Here is a 22,202-nt window from a genome sequence, read left to right as displayed (position 1 = left end):
AACTTGTTTGTCTTAGCTTTAAAGAGATGGAAATGCTGGAGCTAGCCTTATGTTCTTAACATTTACTAAACAAATATTGAAAATTTTTCAAAATAGAAAATCAAAGTACTGGGTAATAATGAATATCACAATTTATTTATTAGTACACATCCACACAAAGAACTCCGGCGGTAAGCGATTCAGTTTTATTTAACAAAATAAAGTCATATTGTGCTTTAGGTAGCTAGAATTTTGTTTACTGGGTGGTTGTAAACTTTGGGTCTTTGCTTAAAGTTTTGTTTTGTTCACAATGTTTATCGCAACGAACGATTATTTATATTCAAACACATCTTGAAATATTTCACGCTTGGGCTTTTCGATGACTAGGCAAAGCAGACAATAAAGGTAATATAGTAAGTCGATAGGTATATCGAGAAAATTAGTTACATTCAGTGTTATCTTTAACCATTCTATTAAACGAATGAGCCAAACATCCAACCTTGGAGACCATGATTCACTGGACCAATGGAAAGACCACTTACAGACTATCCCATTGGAAAGATCAAATACTTCAGAAAGTTTAGAGTCGTTATCCAGCATCGATTCCTCACATAGTTCCATTTCTTCCACATCTTCGCGACCTAAGAACTATTTTTGTGATTATAGTGGGTGTACTAAAGCATTCACAAGACCATCATTATTATCAGAACATCAACTCACTTTTCACCAAGGTATCAAGCCTTTCAAATGTGAGCAATGCGATAAGCAATTTTCTAGAAAGACCCACTTAGAAAGACATTTAATATCCCACTCAGATTCTAAACCTTTCTGTTGTTTGCATTGCGGAAAAGGTGTCACGACAAGACAACAATTAAAAAGGCATGAAGTTACGCATACCAAATCATTTAAGTGTCCATATGAAAACTGTGATGAAGCATATTATAAGCATCCACAACTACGGTCTCATATATTAAGCTTCCATTTGGAGAAATTAACCTGTAAACATTGTGGAAAAAAGTTTCAAAGACCATATCGTCTGCAAAATCATATTGCCAAACACCATAATCCCGATGTGAAGACGCCATACCAATGTACTTTTGCAAACTGTCATCGAAGTTTTAGAACGTGGACTCTATATCAATCTCATGTAAAAATGGACCATCCAAAACTGAAATGTAGCATTTGTGATAAGTTGTGTGTTGGTGAAAACGGGTTGAAGATGCATATGAGTGTTCATGATGAAGATCTAGTGATTAAAAATTGGAAATGCACAATCTGTGCTGAAGATGCTGACACGTTTGTATCGTTTCCCAAAAAGTCAGAATTACTGAATCATTATAGGGATAAACACCACGAAAAGGATATTCCTATTGATTTGCTAAACAGCACAAATAAGCATCTAAATATCGATATGGATACAAATGATAATCTAGTCTCATTCGATTCGAAAGATGGATATGGGATGATGACAAGAAGTAAAAGAAGAAAATTGAATGATATTGATTCAATACGGTCAGAAGTTAATATTCAACATTACATCGAGGATGGAAAATCAAGTATGAACCTATTGCTAAATACTGTCGGTAGGAAATTTCGATGTCCATTCTTAAATTGTTCGAGGACTTTTAAACTTGAAGAGCGTTATAAGAAGCATATTGAGAAACACAAAATTCATCAACTAAAAATGAAGATACTAGAAGAAAAAACAGAAGTTGAGAATAGTGATGAAAGTCAGGAAAAGAAAGATGCTGAAACCAGAAAAATGGAGGACGACCGAAATTAGGCGGTGAAAAGGGTAGGCCTGTGAAAATAATTCACATAAAAGGTCAATAAAAAACATGGGGTAGGTGTAATACGTAATATTTTATAATTCTAAACCGGTTTTGGTATTTTAAGGATATATATGTACGATATTTGGTTAATAGATTTTATGTATCAAGGAATTATTGCGATTCAACCCCGAAAACAAACAATTATAGTTAGGATGCAAACTGTGATGATTTTAGTTGTTATGTGTGTACGTATGTATATTTATACACATATATATTTCTTCAGCTATGAACATATGGATTTGGGTTAAACTCTGAAATTAATTGAAGGAGTCCCTTAAATCTGGACATATTCTTTTGGACTTTTGATATCGATGCTTTATTGATTTGGGAGGTTCATATCGCTCATAAAAAATACAAGATCATCCTCATCCGTATTATCAGCATTCCTGCCACCATCTTGTGCGTTTGGTTCATCTATCCTTGGCTTTCCATTAGTCTCATAATCGTGTAGTTCATCGATTATATTGCTTTCCCTATTCAGCATTTCAGTTGAATGGATTTTAGGTTTATGTATTATAGCATGGGCTGGTGCTGTTGCAATGGTTGGTTGAGAAAAATGATGTGGCTGTTGAAATTGAAACCTATTTCTCGTATGCAAGCCCATCACACTTTCAATGGATTTGGGAGATAATGATGTATGATACTTGTAGGAATTCTGTCCTATTATATCCTTCGATTTTACATTTGTAGACAATAATTCATCATCACGGAAGCTTCCGCCACTTGCCGTACTACTAGCACTGGATGAGGTTTCTTTAGTGAAATCTTGCCTAGACATACTCTCCCCACCATAAATTGGAGGAAGAATACTGGGCTGTCGCCCCTTATCTAGTGAGTTCCGCCTACTATTTACTGCGCTGGAACTACCTTTGAAAAATGTATAACTTGGTGAAACTTTATTATGTATTCCTGGTGAAAATGAAGGGCGTGGTGAATGCGATCCTGACCTTCGACTGTGTGATATTTGATTTGGTTCCATGGAATAGCTCATTGAAAGATCTTCACTCAGCAAATCATTACTAGGTTTTAGATTCTGGAATTTTATTAAAGAACTTGAGATTTGTCCATTATTACTATTTACTTTTTTTATTTTCAGCTGAGGTTTCTGATCAAGCAATTTAACAAAATCTAACAATTCCTCAGATGATGTATCAGGTACCTTCTTCGTAGCATTTAATAAAGGATTTTCATTGGACTTCAAACTAGAATGTCTACGTAACCTACCAAAGGACGAAGAAAATCGGGATCCACTTTCAATACTCGTACTTTCTATATGCGTAGTTGGAATTTGCGGAGCCCCAGTAATTGAGCTAATACTTGGTCTATGTGCTTGTGGTATTCCAATCATCGATGAATTTGATGGATTTCTACTGTTGGCATTACTAACTGATCCGACTTTAAATGGTTGAATTGGTTTCGATGTTGATAGCCGTCTTCTTTGTAGGGTTTGCGTTGCAGGAGAAATACCTAGATGTTCCTTGGTCCGTGGAGAAAGCGACATTGATTCCTTAGTAATCGTTTCCGGCTGTTTCTTATTGATTGTATTATCATCGGAGTCTCTAATTTCAAACTGGCAATCACGCCTATATGATACAGAAACCCTCAGTAATCCAAATTTTGTCCATACAGGTGTTATCTTTCGTTGTTCTAAATGAGGCGATATATTCGTTTCATTAACAACGTTTGAATAAGTGCTAATGATCAGTTTACTTAATCCAATTCTTCCTTTAGAGAGGATTGGTTTGGAACCATCAAGAATTCTGGCCCCTATATCCACAGCTGGAGTGGGGGTGCGGGTCGAACCCTGTTTGGAGAGAGTTAATGACAAGTCGTGAGATGGTAATAGTTGTAGTAGAGTATGCAAATAACTTAGTAAGAGGGCCAATTGCTTTTGAACGCTATTCTTTTCTTCATCAGAAACTCTATATGCTTTAAAGGTGGGTGAAGTATCATCTAATTCAATCAGCCAACGTTCCAAGACAATCTCTGTTTTCTTACCACCCTTACAAACAATCCATGAGTTTTCTTCATTATCTTTCAACCTGACCGTGTGTGAGGAAGATAGTTGACGTAGGTCTAGGAATGTCTCGATAACCAAGGCAGGTAATGGATGCTTACCATCGTAATTGGACCATCCCTTTAGAATTGGAGGGAATGACTCTATATTTGTGTCGGTTGAATTAAACCATTCATCATCAAATCTATTTATCTTTTGAAAAGTAGATTGTTCTGTTATGTTTGAAGAGCATATTAGGCAGGTTGACTTCAGGAAGAATGTGTCAATTAATTGTAAAATGTCCTTATCGGATAGAATAGAAACCATTCTATATTCTTGTCATTAAATTAGTCGACAGTTGTGAGCTTGATTGCTTGGTTTTGAAGTATTGTGTATCTGTATCCTGCAATTCTTGGATTAAATCAACTTACTGTGTAATGCTTTCAGGCCAATCACCTAGGGTAGTTATTGAAATGTGCACACCTTTCAGTACTGCTAAATGCAAAGCTTAACACTATCTGGGTATAATCAGTACTAATATCAAACAAACTGTAATACCTGCTACTTTAGTTTTGTTCTTCAAAAATACTATGATGCGCAGATTGTAGTCATACCTTCCGCCAAGTTTGTCGATTAATCCTTATTACGCAAATTGCCATTCACCGACGCGTAACGACGCCACAGTAATTTTTTTTATCTACATAATAAACAGTATTTTTTAAAGGTATAGTAGTTGTCATATGTTGTATTTTATACATGTATAGATAGATTATTAAAGATTAAGTGGTTATCAACTTCTAGGATATTTTTTATCGTAATGTACATTCAAAAAGAGGCAGATATCCTCATTCATAGGCACTCCAAAGATCATAGAAAACATCTAAGAGACATCCTGAACTCCATGCCTGTGTTGGACTAGAATCGTTACAAATTTCTCCATCCTTATTAGTTAGCTCTGTCAAGCCACGCCATTCACTATTTTTTAGCCATTCTCTGTGACCTGCCAATCTGTTATATAATTGTTGGTAAAGATATGAGGATGGTTTATCCTTTGGTTCATTTTGGCAACGGATATTAGTATGGAAATTGAAATAGTGAAATGCTCTTAAGAAGTAACCGTAACACCAAACCCATTCAGGACCTTGATGGTAGTTTCTACCCTTGGATGTGGCAAAATCTTCAGAATCCTCACTGTTGATATAATATGGACGATAGTTATAATCACTAGGATCTAGGGTACGCATACCAACAGGGCCCTTAAGTACCGTATCGGCTATATTAATCGCAAATGTAGCATATTCAGGTGTGAATAATTCTGGAGCAACGGTCATGGCAATAGCAAAATTAGGTCTTAATTGATAGTCTTCATATGGCTTACTAGACTTGTAAAGATCTTTGTAAATACCTCTCCTGTTAACGACGTTAGGAAGAATATCATAAAACTTATCTTGAGCAGGATCTTTTGGAACGTAGAATTTCTTTTCAAAATTTTCTTGAAGCAAGTCATTCCAAGCTTCTAACGATATTTTCTCACCATCCTGTTTAACCACGTCAGTGTATTTAAATTTCCCTTGCTTATTCAAATCGATCACAAATCTTAAACAACTCTTCAATAAACCATTGATCTCAACCGCAGCACCATCTCTTGGAGTACCTGGGACACCTACGGAATGAGCCTTTTCACTCTCACCCATCTTATCCATCCATGTCCCACAGTTGTATGGTGAGCCACCGTGTATTAACCCAGTTGACCAATCAACATGAACTTCCACATCAAATCCCTTGTCAGTCATGACTCTATCCAAGTTGGGACCAGCATTGGCTTCTCTATATTTAATGCCTCTCGCATGACGACTCAAGATTTCATAAAGAATATCTTCAAGTGAACTAGTTTCGCTAAATGCTCTAGAATCGTCCAAAGCAACATATGTATCGTCCTTTGGAAATCTTCTAGTAATTTCTTCCTTCAAAATATCTGTACCATTTGGAACAATAGTTGCATAATCTTGAATGGATTGAGTAAAGAACCATGCTGCATCACGAGCATTATATCTAGGGTTTCTACCAGCATCCAACAAATTAGGAATCAAACCATGTTTTAAAGTTTTTGCAAACGCTAAAATGTGACTTTTAGCTTGGTCAAACCTACCAGTAGTCAATAATAACCCTCTTAAGGAAATAAACACATCCCTACCCCAACATCTCATATAATCAGTACTGAAATGAGGAAGGCCCGCAGCCATTGCTGGAACATTTTCAAATGGTAAAATAGAAGTAGATTTCATCTTGGAAACCATTTGAATTGAGGTCATGGCCAAACTCTGAACAAAAACAGTAGATTTACCAATGTTTTCCGACATTAATTGCATTGCTCTTAAACGACAACATCCATATAGGACACCAATAATAAGAGCGAAATAACTTGGGGTCAAATAGTATGGCAATTTCTTGATCTTATCGAACCTACTACGCAACCATTCTTGAATATCTTCAACACCGGGTTGGTCCTTATAAAGGTCTAGCCTATCCACTGTATAATCTAATGCCCAATGACCATTACGAAGATTTGCACTTAAAGGATGTGCCAAGTCGTTATTGAAAACAATATCTTGAAGGATGGTAATCCAACCCTGTAACCCACAGTACACCAACTTCCCGAAGTCAGGAATATCATAGGCTCCATTCTTACCTGCACTAGATTCAAGTTCTTCAGATTCGGCACGATATAATATGCAATTTAATGATTCCAAAGTGACGTTTCTCGTAGCACTTAGAGCACCACTTCTCAAGAAATGATCCAACCATGTGTCTACACCATTCTGTTGGGTTTCAAAAACTGCAATTGAACCTTGTGGGAAGTCTTCGGGAACAATAATTGTGGAACTTCTCGAATTTTTATCATATTTAACCTCAAAATCAGTTAATTCTCTTAGTTTCGTGGGAATTCCTTTAATAAATTCCTTTGAATTAGGTACATCACCGACCTTTTCTAAGGAATACGCAAACTTCAATTTACATTGTGAATCGTTAAGAATTACTGGTGGAAGCTTTTGCTCACCGGCGTCATAAAATTTGGTTCTTGCAATCAAATAATAACCTGCACCTGATTTAACATCAGTACGATGAAACGTGATATATTGTCCTTCATGGTGAACATGCATTTCACAATCTTCGATATCTTTAGTTTTTGAACCAATATCTTCTCTTATTTCGTTCAATAATGATTTAACTTTACCAATACCATTACATTCTTTAGTGTCATAAGTTCTGGTTTCTGTGACTAGTTCTAGTAGATATGGGAAAATCTCATCATAACCATATACTGATCCAATAGCAGAGGAGCATAAAGAAACAAGTGCTGCATTTGGTAACGTATCCTCTACGGTTCTCTTTTGGAAAGGAGTTTCATTATCATGAGTACAATCCATAAACAAAGCATGAGGAGGTGTTGCAGTTAAAATTTTTGGTATCATAATTTCTGAAACGCATCTAAGGGCATTATCCTCTGGATTAATCATACAGTATTCTTCATCTAATGGTATATCAGCAGGGAATGGGAAATCATCCATAGGTACAAACTTGTATGAACCGATTGGTCTTCCACCATGCTTGTGTACTAATCTGGATAATTCTTCCTCTGACCAAGCCTGCATTGCTTCTCTGATTAAAGAAGAGACACCCAATCTTTCAACAAATAAACAATCTGTAGCTTCTGAACCAGTGAATAATTCAGCGACAACATAAAGATTTGGATTGACCTTTCTTGCTAAGTCTAAATAATATTCACCCACATGAAGAGGAGTTGAATGACAATTGTCTATTCTAAAACCATCAAAGATTGCTGCATTCATTTCCACATATTCAGCCATTCTCTTCCATAAATATGGAGAATCTTCTGGTCCTTTACCATATCTTAATTTGACACAGTCACCCCAAACAATGACTTCTCTACGTAGGTACGTTTTAGACTTGGATGACGCAAAATCTACTAATGGGTTGCCATTCCAAATCCAACCATTATTTGCTAATGCATACTTCTTACCATCTTTGCCCGTAAAACGGGTAAAGTAAGGCTCACTTAGTGGTTTTTCTTTTGTAATAGGACCTTGTTTTGGACCATCCTCTTCAATTCTCAAATATTTAATACGATTAAATAGTTGTTCTAAAATCTCATTGACATCATCGTCGTATTCCTTGTATAACGGTAAGTTTATAGAATCCAAAATTTGGTGAGCCTTTTCCAAAGTGTTTTCATTAAGGTCATTACCATATAGAGTTTTCAATATCTCATTAAATTTCTTGGGATCCACTTGATTTGATTTTCTCCCTGCCAAAACACCAAAATTTTCTCTTGTTGCATGAGCACGAACAAAGTTAGCGATTTTATTCAGATCATCTTTCACATCATCTAAGGAAGGACCATCCCAAAGAGCTGCTTTGTCCCAATTGTCTTCAATTTCCTTAAGAGCATCATCGACATTAACAACATAGTATTCCCATAATTTTAATACACCAAGAACGTGAATTTTAATCCCATCCATCACCTTGAATAAATCATCCACTGTTTTTAAATCAGTTGGACAACCCCAATTCTTCAGATTGTCACTAAATTTCAAAAGAGTTTCATCTAATTCAATGGCAGCTCTCAAATGAGGTGCAGTATATTGATTGTAACCTGCTTCTGGATGATCCAACAACCATGCAGAATTATTGGCAGTATGGTTAAAGACCATATCAGTCATGGACAACATATTATAATCCTTATGTATGTGTTGTATCATTTTCTTGACATCTTCGGGAGAGCTGAAGAATTCAGGATCAAATGCTAAATGATCAGCCAAGGAATAAGGAGAATTAGATTCACCTCTTACTTGTAAGGGTGTAAAATGAATCATATTGTATTCCTTGTCTGCAATCTTTTTAAAGACCTTGTCCCAGTCTTTACCCATCCATTTAGAAACTACACTTTGCATAGCGATTGAATTCAATTGTAAAGTTTTCCCATTTAGAGTCAAGTTAGGTAATGCCAAGAAATAAAATTTTCTTGTAGTTTCCAATTGTTCTTCAGAATTTCTAAAGGAAAGATAGAAACAATATGAACCTGGATTGAAGACATCCAAATCAATGGTATCATCATGATGGAAGCTTGACTTAATAATTTTCTTATAGAATTTATCTCTCTTGAATGGAGTTTCCTTATTAGGAGGACAATTTGTCCAGACTAAACCATCTCTTGCCACAGGAGACCCAGCAGCAATTAATAATTTGACTGTATATAAGGGAGTACCTTCTTCATCAAGTTCTGAAAGGGGCAATGAGGGTAGAGTAAGAACACCGGGCCCATAAGAGCAACTTGTAATCGGTTCACCTGTGTCTGTAAGCCTTAAAAGTAAAGATCTTTTTAAGGACATCTAATATATTTTTCTGTTTCTTAAATGACACTCTCAAAATAAAGCGATAGATATATCTCGAGGAATGACAGATTCTTGGTTTCTTAACTCAGATAGACCAACTTGCACTGTTGAAACATTTTTGTTCTTATATTGGTCAGTCCATCGAGGAATTAGGGGGGGAGCAATGGTGTCTGGGTGGACCCCCAGAACGCATATTACGTAACCGAGTGTTTTATAGTATGACAGTATTGCAATGACACATATCACGTCTAGTATAGACTATATGGTTCTTGATCCTTACAGTCCCACACGTATGTGCCAGTTGTCGTGTATTTGCGGATGGGATGGAAGGATCATGAGACTTGAAAAAAATCTAAAGATAATTATAAAGTTGGTTGCTTGATGGAAAAGAGAAGCTTGGTTGGTATGATTGATAAAAGTCATATAATATTGTCGGGTTTATGGATCCGTAAAAACATTTAATGACTTCTATTCGTATGTCCCTCTTTCTGTATTCGAAGAATAACGGGTAAATCATCAACGAACTGTTGGTCCCTCTGACATTCGATTCGTCTTATAGATTTACCACTTTTTGGTCATTAGATTGATCGTTCAAAACTTTCTTCAACAATGCAATCTGCTCTATCAGTTTTTCATCGTCTTGTCCCACAGCCTTCTTATTGACATTCGTTATTGGTAATAATCTCGTTCCAATATTTTCATCCAATAATTTCACTTCATTCCTTAAAGAATTATGAACGGTCTCAAGGTCTGTATAAAAGGTGCTCACGTGGGATTCAAATTGTGGTTTCAGAGTCGTATTGCCTCTTTTCAACTCACCAAATGTGAAGACAATTTGAGATGCTTCATGCAACATCTTACAAACTTTAATGTCGATATCTTCTAAATTTTGTAGTCTTTCTTGAATGTATTCTGGTTGTGGCATTATATCGTTTGCTATTGAGGGATGTACTAGTTAGTGTTCGCTTCTTTGTTGGTGTTTATCTTAGTGAATTGAACAAAAGCTAGCTGTCAATTATCGTTAATTTTTTTTTCTCTGTATGAATTACTAAACAAAAAAATCTGAACGCCATCATTAAATAAAGAAAAGATTTGCTAATTAGAAACGATTATCAATATTTATTACTATTAATTATAGTTACCAGGAATTGTTATACGTTACTGACATCAATACATAAAATAATTTTCTTAAAAGACAAGACAGAATAATTGATAAACAACATATAATGCCAAGATAATCCAAAAGGCTAAAAACAACAACAAATTGTTAGCGCCAAATTTGTAAACATATAATTCTCTTAATTGTTCCAAATATTGGACGATGACCTTACCAGACAATTTGGATTCACCTTCAGTTCTGACACCAAAGGAAAATGGAATTTCACCAATTGGTTGATCAGCAGGTAATGGTAATTTGGCTAATAATTCTAATGCAATTTTGAAACCTTGGGTATCGATGTCCTTTGCAGATGGATCCAATAAGTATTTCTTTTGTAAACCAAAGAACCCACTCATTGGGTCAGAAGCAGTTGTTAGTGGTCTGGCCATCATTCTAGCAGTGGAAGAGATGACTCTTCGATACAAAGGCCAGTCCTTGTCAATACCAACACCTGGCGCATATCTAGTACCTAGAACAAATGGGTGGTTTCTCAAATTGTCAAACATGTCTGGAACACTTTCAGGAGGGTGTTGTAAATCAGCATCCATACACAGTAAATATTCACCTTCAGCATCATGGAAACCTCTCATGACGGCTGAGGAAAGACCACGTTCAGTAGTTCTAACAATAATCTTAACATTATAGCCTTGCTTTTGCAAAGCTTCCACTTCTTCAACAGAACCATCTTGAGAGTTATCATCAACGAAAATTAACTCAGTGGTCTTAGAAGCATCATTGCCCAAGGCTGCAAATAATCTGGTAGTCAATGGTTTGATATTCAATTTTTCCTTGTATGCAGGAACAATAACAGAATTGATGATAGCCATTGTATAAGGTGGACTTTTTCAATTGATGATCTTTTACAGGCGCCAAGTTGTTTTGAACGTTAGTAAATGAAATTGTTCACGTTAACGTTACGTGTTTTGTTTGTTTGAAGATAAATTTCATTGCCGCGGTGAACGATAATAAATTGGCAGACGACAGCAAATATTGAATAACCTTTTTTTAAACTCTGGGCAAATGTTTGTGTTAACCAAATGTAGAGGGCTGAAGGTGTAACTTTTGTTTATTGACGGTAAAGATACTTTCTTTTCTAGGATGCTTCTATTCATTATTTCAATCGTGGGAGCAATTCATTTAATTGTAAGCAAATATTCTACGAAAGGTAGAAGTACCCACAAACCAGTTCACATTCAAAAAAGATTACTTTACTTTATTTAAGGTATAGTATAGGTAAGTGCTTCTATAAATATATAGCGTGTAGGTTAACTAGTAGTTGAACTGGCATACACCTTTATTCAAGTTACCAGTGTACACTGGTTAGAAATCATATTGTACCATCAAAGATTGAGTCCTGGCTGGGGTAGGAGTTGTCATCTGAATCCATCCATCCATTCATTCGCTATGATTTGTTCAATTTCCTGAACAAATATAGAGGGGTTTCGAACTAATCGGTTTCTCCTTTTTCTTCGGAGGCTTTCTTATCTAGATCTTCACCAATCCACAAAACATTATTACATCTGATAAATATATCACCTACTTTCCCCTTATGTTCCCCAGCAACTATTTCCTCGGCGTTACTTAATTGAACATTGAAGTAATTATCTGTTGACACGAGCGTTCCTTTGTACTGGGTCCTATTGAACTTCAGCGTTACCACTACAGGTTTCATTACCAATTGACGAAGATATGGTTTAGGGTTAATTGGTGTGAACTTTATGATGATAAAAGGAGAGTTAGTATTGGAAGGATCAGTGATGGAAAAATGGAAAGACAGTCAGGCAAGAAACATTAGCAATGTGGCTTGTCGGCTGTCGGTCTCTCAACTTTCATCTCAATTAAAACATACTTCTGACATTTTATTCTATCCTGTTGATTCTGTTTGCCGTGTTATAGAATATTCACTTCATTTAAATAACTATTAAGATACTTTTCACTTGCAAATTAAAATTTCGCTAACAAAAAAATGAATCCGCGATATCGATGGATAAACAAATAAATATGTTTATAAACATGTATTGTTTTTCTCACTAAATGTTTTAAATACGCAGCTCAGATGGAGATTTTATTACTCTTATCTACTACTTTATATATATTCTATATTTGAGTTAGTTTAGTCTTATAATTTGGTTTTCCATCATCGTACTCGTATCTTAATAATGCCCAAGTTAAGTCGGCCAATATGGAAGCTAGCCCGAGAGCATACACTAATGAAATGGCATAAAAGAAATTACTATTTCCTGAACCAAGATCAATCCATAAATGGTAAAAAATTGGGGACAATAATATACCATGTAGCAATAATAAGGATGAAAATATGGGGTATCTTAAATACCCAAACACAGGACTAAAAAATGGAATGAATGATAAGAAGAACCCACTATCACCTAACGTTGGATATGGTTTCATTAATACAATCCACCCAATACATAAGACAAATGCATATAGTGATTGTTTGTGGAACCTTAAAGTTAGGGGAATGATAAAACTGAATAAAAAGAGGTTAAAGACTGCTTTGAAAAATGGGATGAAAGCATCAAACATTTCAACGAAAAAATACCACCATAAGCCTAAATTGGGGAATACTTTCCCAAAAGTTATTAGTTCGCCGTATGTGGCACTCAAAAAATTCCAGTCATGCCCATTCACATTGTAACTCAATAATAATAGTATTTGCCAAGTTAACAGACTGATTACAAGGGTCAACACCTTTCTGTTTGTTGTCCTAACCATATTTAATAATGGAATCAATAGTAATGTTGGGTACACGGATAAGTATCCAGCAATGGCAATACAGGCAGCTGTTATTAAGATATTTCCCTGTAACACATACAGAAGTGCCGACGAAATAAAGAGGTTAGTGAATATTATAGAAGATCTACTCACACATGATAGCAAAACCAAAGGGTTTAATGCATACACAGCCCCGACAACCCAACATGGAATAGTACATTTCCTTAGATATTTTGTTATTTGTATCAATTGGTACCCAATTATCCCATCGATAAATGCATAAAGCAAATCTATGAGAAATTCGGATGGGATTTGTGAGAAGAACCATACCAATAACACAGGGTGATGTACCACACCTCCGTCGTACACTTGAATATGGTTCTTTAGAAGGTAGATACCCTCGTATAACGACTTAAAAGAGGTCATTGGGGTGGAGAACTCCACGGCTTGATCCAGTTGATGCTGCAACGAAGGGAATAGCAACGAAACAAAGAGACGAATCCCTATGCAACCCAAAACAACATAACTTTCTTTGTTTAATGCACCCATACTCTGTATGGCAATCGAACTCTTCAATTCTTTCGATTATGTGTTGGATAAGAGCTTTCCATATCTATAACCATTGTTATTACCATTATATTTTGCATGTTACCCGCACGTCGTTTCTGGTTTCTGTCCACGGTGGCAAAACAACAAACAATCCGTTAAACAAATCGATCAATCAAAGTTTAATGGCAAAACATATGAGAACATTGTCGCACGTCAGTCAGTAAGCAGCTCCTCAACGCACCCAATGGATTTTGAAACTAACGAAGATCTTAACGGGGTCCGTTTCTCTTGGAACGTGTTCCCCTCCACAAGAACTGATGCAGCTAAGAACGTTGTTCCAGTCGGTTGTTTATATACACCTTTGAAAGAATTGGAAACAGTGGCTCCGGTCGTGTACAACCCGATTGTTTGTGGTGGTGCCCAATGTAAGGCTGTTTTGAATCCATATTGTACGATTGATCCAAGGCACAACGTTTGGTGTTGTTCGATTTGTAAGAATAGAAATCACTTGCCAACTTCCTATGCTACCATGACTCAAGAGAGCATGCCTGTCGAATTACAGCATACTACCATTGAATATATTACTTCCAAACCCATCACTGTTCCACCTGTATTTTTTTTCGTTATCGATGTTACCGCTGAGGAGGAGAATTTGAATCAATTGAAAGAATCCATCATCGCATCCTTGGCATTATTGCCACCAAATGCATTAGTTGGTGTTATTACTTATGGTAATGTCGTTCAATTGCATGATTTATCTTGTGAAACAATCAATAGATGTAATGTCTTTAGAGGTGATAGGGAGTATCAAATGGATCAGTTAACCGAAATGTTGACTGGACAAAAAACAATCAATACAATGAGCCCACAAGCAGCAGTTATTTCTCCATATTCATTGAGAAGATTTTTCTTACCTTTAGAAAATTTTGAATTCAAATTGAACCAATTCATTGAAAATTTAACCCCAGATAGATGGTCTATCCCTGCAGGGAATAGACCACTAAGAGCTACTGGGTCAGCGGTAAATATTGCTTCCTTGTTAATGCAAGGCTGTTTCAAGCAATGTGCAGGAAGAATAATTATGTTTTCATCCGGTCCAGGTACTTTGGCACCAGGTTTGGTCGTCAATCCTGAATTGAAGGATCCATTGAGATCTCATCACGATATTGATAGTGACCGTGCTTCTCATTATAAGAAGGCATGTAAGTTCTATAATCATGTTGCCGAAAGAGTCGCTGAAAATGGCCATACTGTGGATATTTTTGCTGGATGTTATGATCAAATTGGTATGTCTGAAATGAAACAATTAACTGATGCTACTGGAGGTGTTTTATTATTGACAGATTCCTTTTCCACTTCAATTTTCAAGAAATCTTACTTGAAGTTATTCGAAAAGGATGCTGACGGTTACTTAACCATGGCGTTCAATGCAAATATGTCCGTGAAGACAAGTAAAGAATTGAAACTACAAGGTTTAATTGGTCATGCCACTCCAATTAAGCAGAAAGATGCCATTAATGTTAGTGACTCCGAAATTGGTATGGGTGGAACATCAAGCTGGAAAATGGCATCTATTTCACCACATCATTCCTATGCAGTTTTTTTCGAAATATCAGGGACTTCAGCACCTGCACTAGCTAATGAGAAGGCACATCTAGCATTCACACAATTTATTACCACATATGAACATTCTTCCGGGACAACTCGTACAAGAGTCACCACGGTTGCTAATCAATTATTACCATTTGGTAGTCAAGGTATTGCAGAATCTTTTGATCAAGAAGCTGCTGCAGTCTTAATGGCAAGAATTGCTGTTTACAGAGCTGAAACTTCTGAGGTTGCAGACGTCATTAGGTGGATTGACAGAACTTTAATTAAATTGTGTCAAAAATACGGTGAATACAATAAAGACGATCCACTTTCATTTAGATTACAGCCAAACTTCAATCTATATCCACAATTTACCTACTATTTAAGAAGATCTCAATTCTTAAGTGTCTTTAACAATTCACCTGATGAAACTGCATTCTACAGACATATTTTCACTAGAGAAGATACAATGAATTCTTTAATTATGATTCAACCAACCTTGACTTCATTCTCTATGGAAGAAGATCCTAAACCAGTATTGTTGGATTCTATCTCTGTGAGACCAAATACAATTTTATTGTTAGATACATTCTTCTATATTTTAATTTACCACGGTGAACAAATTGCCCAGTGGAGAAAAGCAGGTTATCAAGATGATCCAGAGTATGTGGACTTTAAAAATCTATTGGAAGAACCAAAGAAGGAAGCTGTTGATTTATTGATTGATAGATTCCCATTACCAAGGTTCATTGACACCGAAGCTGGTGGATCCCAAGCAAGATTCTTACTCTCTAAGTTGAATCCATCTGATAGTTATCAAGATCAAAGTAATATTAGCGCTACAGTGGTCTTTACTGATGATGTTTCTTTACAAAGCTTCATGGCTCACTTACAAAATGTTTCTGTACGCGGTCAAGCTTAAGGGTTATATAAAAATGATATATATAAGACGATATAAATATTGAGTGGCGGCTAACTACATACTAAGTCACGTAAAGTAAAGATTTGAATGAGAAAATATGACGATGGTACATGTATTAATATATATATAAAATGGTAGATATTTATATTGCTACTGATTAATGTGTATATTGATTACAATACAATACAATTCTTGTTCATACATAGTGTATTTAAAGCTCAAAGATTCTCATCTCTAATGTTATCCCATCGAAGATAATGAAATTGTTGAGAGGGGACTGCTTTTTTCCTAGAATGTTAATCACATCTTGAGCTAGAGCACCCCCTATAACAGCAGCAACGGGTGCAAATTCTACATTCCTTTGTCTGATAAATTGCTCTGTATATTGCGTAGAAATTGTCTCAATAGGTAAACCTAATTTCAGGCACATATTTCTCGTTTGAGTTTCGAAAGTTTCTTTCGAAGAATCATCAAACGATGACAAAAAGGAAGCCAACGTCAAGGGAAGAGCATTAGACACTCTCTTTAATTGTCTGTGAGTCAATTTCCCATTTAGAGTAGCATCATCTAACATATTTTGGAATGGTTTGTACAAATTTCTGGTTTTAATCCTTTCGTAAACAATTTTATCGTCATCTTCACTAATGCGTTCATCTATGCTTATGATTTCTCTATTTTGAGATATTTTCCCAGGTTCTGTAGCCTTTATGCTTCTCAGCTTCTCATCTTCAGCATCAAATTGGATAAGATCAACGAATATGTAGGCAAATAACCCGTTGGATCCTGCTAAATACAAAGGAATATTTAGTTGCCTAGTCATCGTGTTAAGGGTAATTGCCTCTCTAGTGTTCAATTCAGTACCTATCACTAAATCAAACTTCTTGAAGTAAGAGGCATCCATGTCCTCTATATTAGCTTTATCGAAACTCAAATTCACTCTTGGGTTAAATTCTTGGATTCTTGTTTTGGTGGCATCAAGCCTGTTCTTACCCACATCTTCTTTACCCAGGAGGAATTGGCAACCCAGGTCTTCCTCAGTTACAATATGATTATCCAATATGTTCAAGTGACCGATCCCACTTAAAACAATGTTCTTCGTTATTTCAGTCCCAATGGATCCTAAATTTATCAGCAAAACTTTGGCGGAACGCATATTGGTTTGAGCTTCAAGCCCCCATAATCGGATTTGTCTGTCATAAAGGGCAATCTCCTCTTCACTCAACTTGACAGTACCGTTGGTAGCATGATTGGCAGACATTGTTACTTGTATTGTTGATTTGGTGTTCTTGTCTTTTGGCGTCAGTTCCTGTCTCTATCGCCAATTCCTATATTTTTTTTCAATCTGCAAGAACGTAGTCGTTCTTAAAACAACTATTTCGAGTGTTGACCAACTGAGGAAAGACACTCTATCAAGCTAAAATATCAAGGTCAAACCCCCAGTGAGCCCGGCGTATTAATTATGGATTTACTAAAAATATTGGACACTAAACCAATACCCTCAATCGCCGACGCTAGAACATTAGGCGTTACAGGAAACACCTCTGGTGATTATTGGCTCCCCACAACAATGTGTCTTTATCAAAAAGAACTTACCGATCAGATAGTTTCCTTACATTATTCAGATATCTTGAGATATTTTGAAACTCAGGATTATAAGGAGGATGTTGTGTTGGAATCTATGAGAACGATGTGTCAAAATAGTGAATACGTTTCCACACATCCATATTTATTGATTAATCATTTTATGCCTAAATCGCTTATTACAAAGGATATTCCCTTAAATTTGGCCGATACAAGTGGGAAGTTTGCTATTTTAAGAGATCTTATTAACCTTGTGCAAGAATATGAGACTAATACGGCTATTGTTTGTAAAGCTGGTCGGACCATGGATTTGTTGGAAGCGTTATTATTAGGCAATAAAGTAAATATCAAAAGATATGATGGCCAATCTATAAAGACAAAAAACAAAGTAAGGAATTACTCATGTAGTTGTCATCTCTTTCCCTCGGATGACTGGGATGTCTCAAAATTTCCAATCAAAGGCCCAAACCAGTTTGACATGTTAATATGCCTTGATAATACTTTTGACAAAACTAAAGAAGACATGCAAAAAATATTAAAACATTGCAGGAATAAAAGGAAGATTGATGATCGACCCCCAATTGTGAGATTAATAACTATTAATTCTATTGATCATTGTAAACTTTTTTTTGGGAAACAATTTCAGCCAACGAGCCGTCAATATTTAGAAAAGATAACGGCCGCAGTGGTGGTTCTTAGGGATAGAGTAGGTACATTACCTCCCGATCTACGGCCCATTTATGCTCAAAAGCTGACTTATCTTTTGGATTGGTTGGAGAATCCCAGTATTCCTTGGCCACTGCCAGATATTTATCCGATCAAAAATTATAACTCTATGGATGTGGAGAGATCATTACTTACTGAAGTGCATTATAGTAAAAGAGAAAATAAGCTTGAAGAGGCGTTCCAAGCCAAAAAACGTGGACGTCCTAAACTAGATCATGGCGCCACTGACAGTGTCAAGAAAACGTCGTTCTACATATCAAAAAGATTAAAAAATGATTATTCAACCAACCCATTAAAACAAGATATGTCACAATTAACAGGTATTAGTACCGGAAATGAATCTTCTGATCTAGACTACCATTTATCAAGTGGAATTATCACACATAAGCTTTTGCAATCTATCGGAGAAGCATATGACGAAAATGATGCTCAAATAAAAGAACTAATGGATTTTCAAGAGTTAGATCCAGTTGAGGGGGACCATGTTATCTTTTACCAAGCTGAGAAGGTGAAAGTCTCAGAAAAGTTAGAAGTTTCCAACAAAAATATTACAGACGATACTAATAAGATTAAAGATATGGAACTTGCAAATCTTGAAAAGTACGAAAAGACACAGCAATTAAATCTGAATATTGTAAAATATCTAGAGACACTGGCGAATAAGGAAGGGAAGCTACTTGATATGAAAGTTTTATTTAGTAAATCAAGAACCTTACAGGAGGATATAGAGAGGGAGGAACGTCTTAATAGCTCAAGAGACACTGAAAATGAATATATGCGTAAGGAAATAGAGAAGGTATCTGTGTCTCTAAAGGAGACTGCACAAGAAATTGAGAAGGTTCAAGAAGGGAGCGCAGAAGTGGAAACCTCACTTCAAGCATTGTTAGAAGCGACTGGCACCCAAAAGGTTGATGTGCTAAGTAATATCACTGCTTTTGAAGAGAACATCGAAATCCAAAAAATTGAGTATCAAAATTTAAAATCAGAGTTATCCGAACTACTGACTAGATTAGGCAAACTACCGACGCATCGAGTGCGAACAGGTAATAACAATCAGGGTTTAAGTAGAAGACATAATAAATAGAATTGATGCAAGTTATTATTTTCCTAGTAGACGATATTAAATAGCTCTAGTATATGTTATGTTAGTACTACTCTTGTTTCCACAACTTCAACGATCGATCCCAACCGCTGCTAACAATTAATTGAGCATCTTCGGAGATATCCACATCTAGAATCTTATCTGTATGTCCTTCCAATGTTTTTACTTGAATCCAGTTATCAGAACTGTATATACGGATCTGCTTGTCATAACCGCACGACACCAAGCAATGACCAGTAGATTTCTGGAAGCGTACTCCAGTAACGATATTATTATGTGCAAGAAGTCTGGTAGTTTCCGTCGTTTTTCTTATATCCCATATATTTATAACCCCATCTCCACCACCGGTTGCAATATGATAGCCGTCAGGTGACCAATCCACTGAATATATAGGTTTTGCATGACCTTGTAGGTTCATAATTGATTTTCCAGTTCTAACGTCCCATACTATTGCAGCATTATCAAGCCCACCGCTACAAAGAAGGGCGCCATCATTTTGAAATGACAAGGAATAAACTTCTTTACCATGACCTTCTTGAAATTGTAATTCAGTTTCACTTTCTATATCCCACAACCTCCAGGTCATATCAAATGAAGCACTAGCAACGAATCGTCCAGAAGGATGGAAATCTACATTTACTACACGTCCAGTATGACCCTGCAACGCCGTCAACTCCTTTATTATCTTTACATCAGGATCAAAAGAATGTATTTTAACCAGGCAATCGTCAGCACCTGAAACCAGATGTGTATTTGTACTGTTCCAAGCAAGACCACCAATTTTCCCATCGTGACCATTCTCAATACCAGAGATTACATCTAATGTTTTGGTATCCAAAATTTTAATATCTCCAGCCCAACTTCCCGTGGCACATAAGGCATTATCCGACATTAAACAGACCTTCGATATTGGCCTTATAGATACGATCTGTGAACCTACCAACTGCATTTTTTCCAAATGTTGGTTGAGTTGTCTCCTTGTGTTTATCTCTTTTCCTATGTCAAAGTTTAATGCCCTTTCCTTCATTGATTGAAGACGTTTCATGGATCTATCAATAGAGTAAGGCAGGATAAATTTTCTTGCTTCTATCAATTTAGCAGTAGCAGGGGTATAGAAATCTTCATCTTCTTCCTCTATTTTACTTCCATCTGTGCTGCTGATAGGATCTGGGTTACTATGCCCATGATAAAGACTTGAATTCTTGTAAGTATTCAAATGTTCTTCGTTATTGAATAGTAATTCTGCTAGTCGTTCTCTTCGACTAAATTTATCCTCGTTGAGAGTTTCTTCTGGTTCGTTTAGCAAACCTAACACAGTACGGACCTCGAGATCATCGGTGGGTACCAGTTGCAATCTCTGTTGTCGTTGGAATTCCAATCTTCTTAGGGCGGTGCCAACATTTTCTTCCTGACCAGCAACGGTGTAGTCAATATCAACATCTATATCTTCCAAGTTAACTCTCCTAGCTCCCATTATATCTTGTACCGTCGTCTTCTCTGATCTTCTTTCCTCTCATTTTTGTTTATCGAGAATAATGGAAAATATAGTCGTTCTATTTTATTCGTGTTAACACACAATCAATCATGCATATAAATAACGAAGGAATTCAGACGTACAATTGCCCATCATATGCCAATGGAATTTCTAAAAGAGAAGCATATCGAATATATTAAATCCTTAGATGCTAAGCAAGGAGATCTGGAGTACTGGTTGTCTGAGCATCTGCGTCTGAACGGCGTCTATTGGGGGCTTACGGCATTGTGCATTTTAGATGCTAAAGACACTTTTAAGAAAGAAGACATTGTTAATTTTGTCTTGTCATGTTGGGTGAAAAGTACTGGTGGGTTTAGTCCCTTTCCAAGACATGATGCTCATCTTTTGACTACATTGTCAGGCATTCAAATACTATCTATTTATAATTCTTTGGATGCGTTAACTGAAGAGCAAATTGAAAAATGCGTTGAATTCATTAAGAAGAACCAGCTAGAAGATGGATCATTCCAAGGAGACAGATTTGGTGAGGTTGACACACGATTTATTTATACAGCATTAAGTTCGTTATCTATTTTAGGAAGATTGACACCAGAAATAGTAGATCCCGCAGTTGATTACATCCTTAAGTGTTATAATTTTGATGGTGGATTTGGGCTATCACCTGGATCAGAATCCCACGCTGCTCAAGCCTTTACCTGTCTTGGTGCATTGGCTGTGGTTGGTAAAGTGAATAAATTATCAAAGAGTCAAATTGATAAAATTGGCTGGTGGCTTTGCGAAAGGCAACTTCCTGAAGGTGGACTTAATGGCCGACCAAGCAAGTTACCAGATGTATGTTATAGTTGGTGGGTTTTGTCATCCCTAGCAATTATTAACAAGTTAAACTGGATTGACTATAAGAAGTTAAGACATTTTATATTATCGAGCCAAGATACTAAGAGAGGTGGGATAAGTGATAGACCAGATAATGAAGTGGATGTGTTCCATACATTGTTTGGAATCACAGGATTGAGTTTAATGGGCTTCGAAAATTTGAATCCTATTGATCCTGTTTATTGTATGCCATGTGAGGTCACGTCAAAATTCAAAAAATATCCATATTGAAACTATAATAAGATTAATAA

General features: G+C 36.3%; 12 protein-coding genes across 12 annotated transcripts; 4 read left to right on the top strand and 8 right to left on the bottom strand.

The window, feature by feature from the left end:
- Positions 1–460: 460 nt before the first annotated feature.
- PZF1 (Pzf1p) lies at positions 461–1,762 on the top strand (the record flags this gene model as incomplete). Its single annotated transcript, XM_003674415.1, has 1 exon — positions 461–1,762. One exon carries the CDS (start codon positions 461–463, stop codon positions 1,760–1,762), a length of 1,302 nt encoding a protein of 433 aa, XP_003674463.1.
- A 365-nt stretch (positions 1,763–2,127) lies between these two features.
- ATG13 (serine/threonine protein kinase regulatory subunit ATG13) lies at positions 2,128–4,134 on the bottom strand (the record flags this gene model as incomplete). The annotated part of the gene is made up of 1 exon (XM_003674414.1): positions 2,128–4,134. The coding sequence occupies one exon, from the start codon at positions 4,132–4,134 to the stop codon at positions 2,128–2,130; it is 2,007 nt and encodes a 668-aa protein (XP_003674462.1).
- Positions 4,135–4,652: 518 nt separating this feature from the next.
- GDB1 (bifunctional 4-alpha-glucanotransferase/amylo-alpha-1,6-glucosidase) lies at positions 4,653–9,218 on the bottom strand (the record flags this gene model as incomplete). The annotated part of the gene is made up of 1 exon (XM_003674413.1): positions 4,653–9,218. One exon carries the CDS (start codon positions 9,216–9,218, stop codon positions 4,653–4,655), a length of 4,566 nt encoding a protein of 1,521 aa, XP_003674461.1.
- A 556-nt stretch (positions 9,219–9,774) lies between these two features.
- Positions 9,775–10,146, bottom strand: MED11 (Med11p; the record flags this gene model as incomplete). Its single annotated transcript, XM_003674412.1, has 1 exon — positions 9,775–10,146. The coding sequence occupies one exon, from the start codon at positions 10,144–10,146 to the stop codon at positions 9,775–9,777; it is 372 nt and encodes a 123-aa protein (XP_003674460.1).
- Positions 10,147–10,409: 263 nt separating this feature from the next.
- On the bottom strand, positions 10,410–11,207 carry DPM1 (dolichyl-phosphate beta-D-mannosyltransferase; the record flags this gene model as incomplete). The annotated part of the gene is made up of 1 exon (XM_003674411.1): positions 10,410–11,207. One exon carries the CDS (start codon positions 11,205–11,207, stop codon positions 10,410–10,412), a length of 798 nt encoding a protein of 265 aa, XP_003674459.1.
- Positions 11,208–11,827: 620 nt separating this feature from the next.
- SMX3 (mRNA splicing protein SMX3) lies at positions 11,828–12,052 on the bottom strand (the record flags this gene model as incomplete). The annotated part of the gene is made up of 1 exon (XM_003674410.1): positions 11,828–12,052. The coding sequence occupies one exon, from the start codon at positions 12,050–12,052 to the stop codon at positions 11,828–11,830; it is 225 nt and encodes a 74-aa protein (XP_003674458.1).
- A 425-nt stretch (positions 12,053–12,477) lies between these two features.
- GAB1 (GPI-anchor transamidase subunit GAB1) lies at positions 12,478–13,662 on the bottom strand (the record flags this gene model as incomplete). The annotated part of the gene is made up of 1 exon (XM_003674409.1): positions 12,478–13,662. The coding sequence occupies one exon, from the start codon at positions 13,660–13,662 to the stop codon at positions 12,478–12,480; it is 1,185 nt and encodes a 394-aa protein (XP_003674457.1).
- A 244-nt stretch (positions 13,663–13,906) lies between these two features.
- SEC23 (GTPase-activating protein SEC23) lies at positions 13,907–16,174 on the top strand (the record flags this gene model as incomplete). The annotated part of the gene is made up of 1 exon (XM_003674408.1): positions 13,907–16,174. The coding sequence occupies one exon, from the start codon at positions 13,907–13,909 to the stop codon at positions 16,172–16,174; it is 2,268 nt and encodes a 755-aa protein (XP_003674456.1).
- A 211-nt stretch (positions 16,175–16,385) lies between these two features.
- Positions 16,386–17,432, bottom strand: AOS1 (E1 ubiquitin-activating protein AOS1; the record flags this gene model as incomplete). The annotated part of the gene is made up of 1 exon (XM_003674407.1): positions 16,386–17,432. One exon carries the CDS (start codon positions 17,430–17,432, stop codon positions 16,386–16,388), a length of 1,047 nt encoding a protein of 348 aa, XP_003674455.1.
- A 201-nt stretch (positions 17,433–17,633) lies between these two features.
- HDA3 (Hda3p) lies at positions 17,634–19,565 on the top strand (the record flags this gene model as incomplete). The annotated part of the gene is made up of 1 exon (XM_003674406.1): positions 17,634–19,565. One exon carries the CDS (start codon positions 17,634–17,636, stop codon positions 19,563–19,565), a length of 1,932 nt encoding a protein of 643 aa, XP_003674454.1.
- A 67-nt stretch (positions 19,566–19,632) lies between these two features.
- Positions 19,633–21,057, bottom strand: PRP4 (U4/U6-U5 snRNP complex subunit PRP4; the record flags this gene model as incomplete). Its single annotated transcript, XM_003674405.1, has 1 exon — positions 19,633–21,057. One exon carries the CDS (start codon positions 21,055–21,057, stop codon positions 19,633–19,635), a length of 1,425 nt encoding a protein of 474 aa, XP_003674453.1.
- A 156-nt stretch (positions 21,058–21,213) lies between these two features.
- Positions 21,214–22,182, top strand: BET2 (Rab geranylgeranyltransferase BET2; the record flags this gene model as incomplete). The annotated part of the gene is made up of 1 exon (XM_003674404.1): positions 21,214–22,182. The coding sequence occupies one exon, from the start codon at positions 21,214–21,216 to the stop codon at positions 22,180–22,182; it is 969 nt and encodes a 322-aa protein (XP_003674452.1).
- Between the last annotated feature and the right edge of the window lie 20 nt (positions 22,183–22,202).

This window comes from Naumovozyma castellii, chromosome 1 (assembly GCF_000237345.1).
Source record: "Naumovozyma castellii chromosome 1, complete genome".
Lineage (NCBI taxonomy): Eukaryota > Fungi > Ascomycota > Saccharomycetes > Saccharomycetales > Saccharomycetaceae > Naumovozyma > Naumovozyma castellii.
The sequence above is the reverse complement of the archived record's forward strand: the minus strand, read 5'-3'. Positions and strand labels throughout refer to the sequence as shown.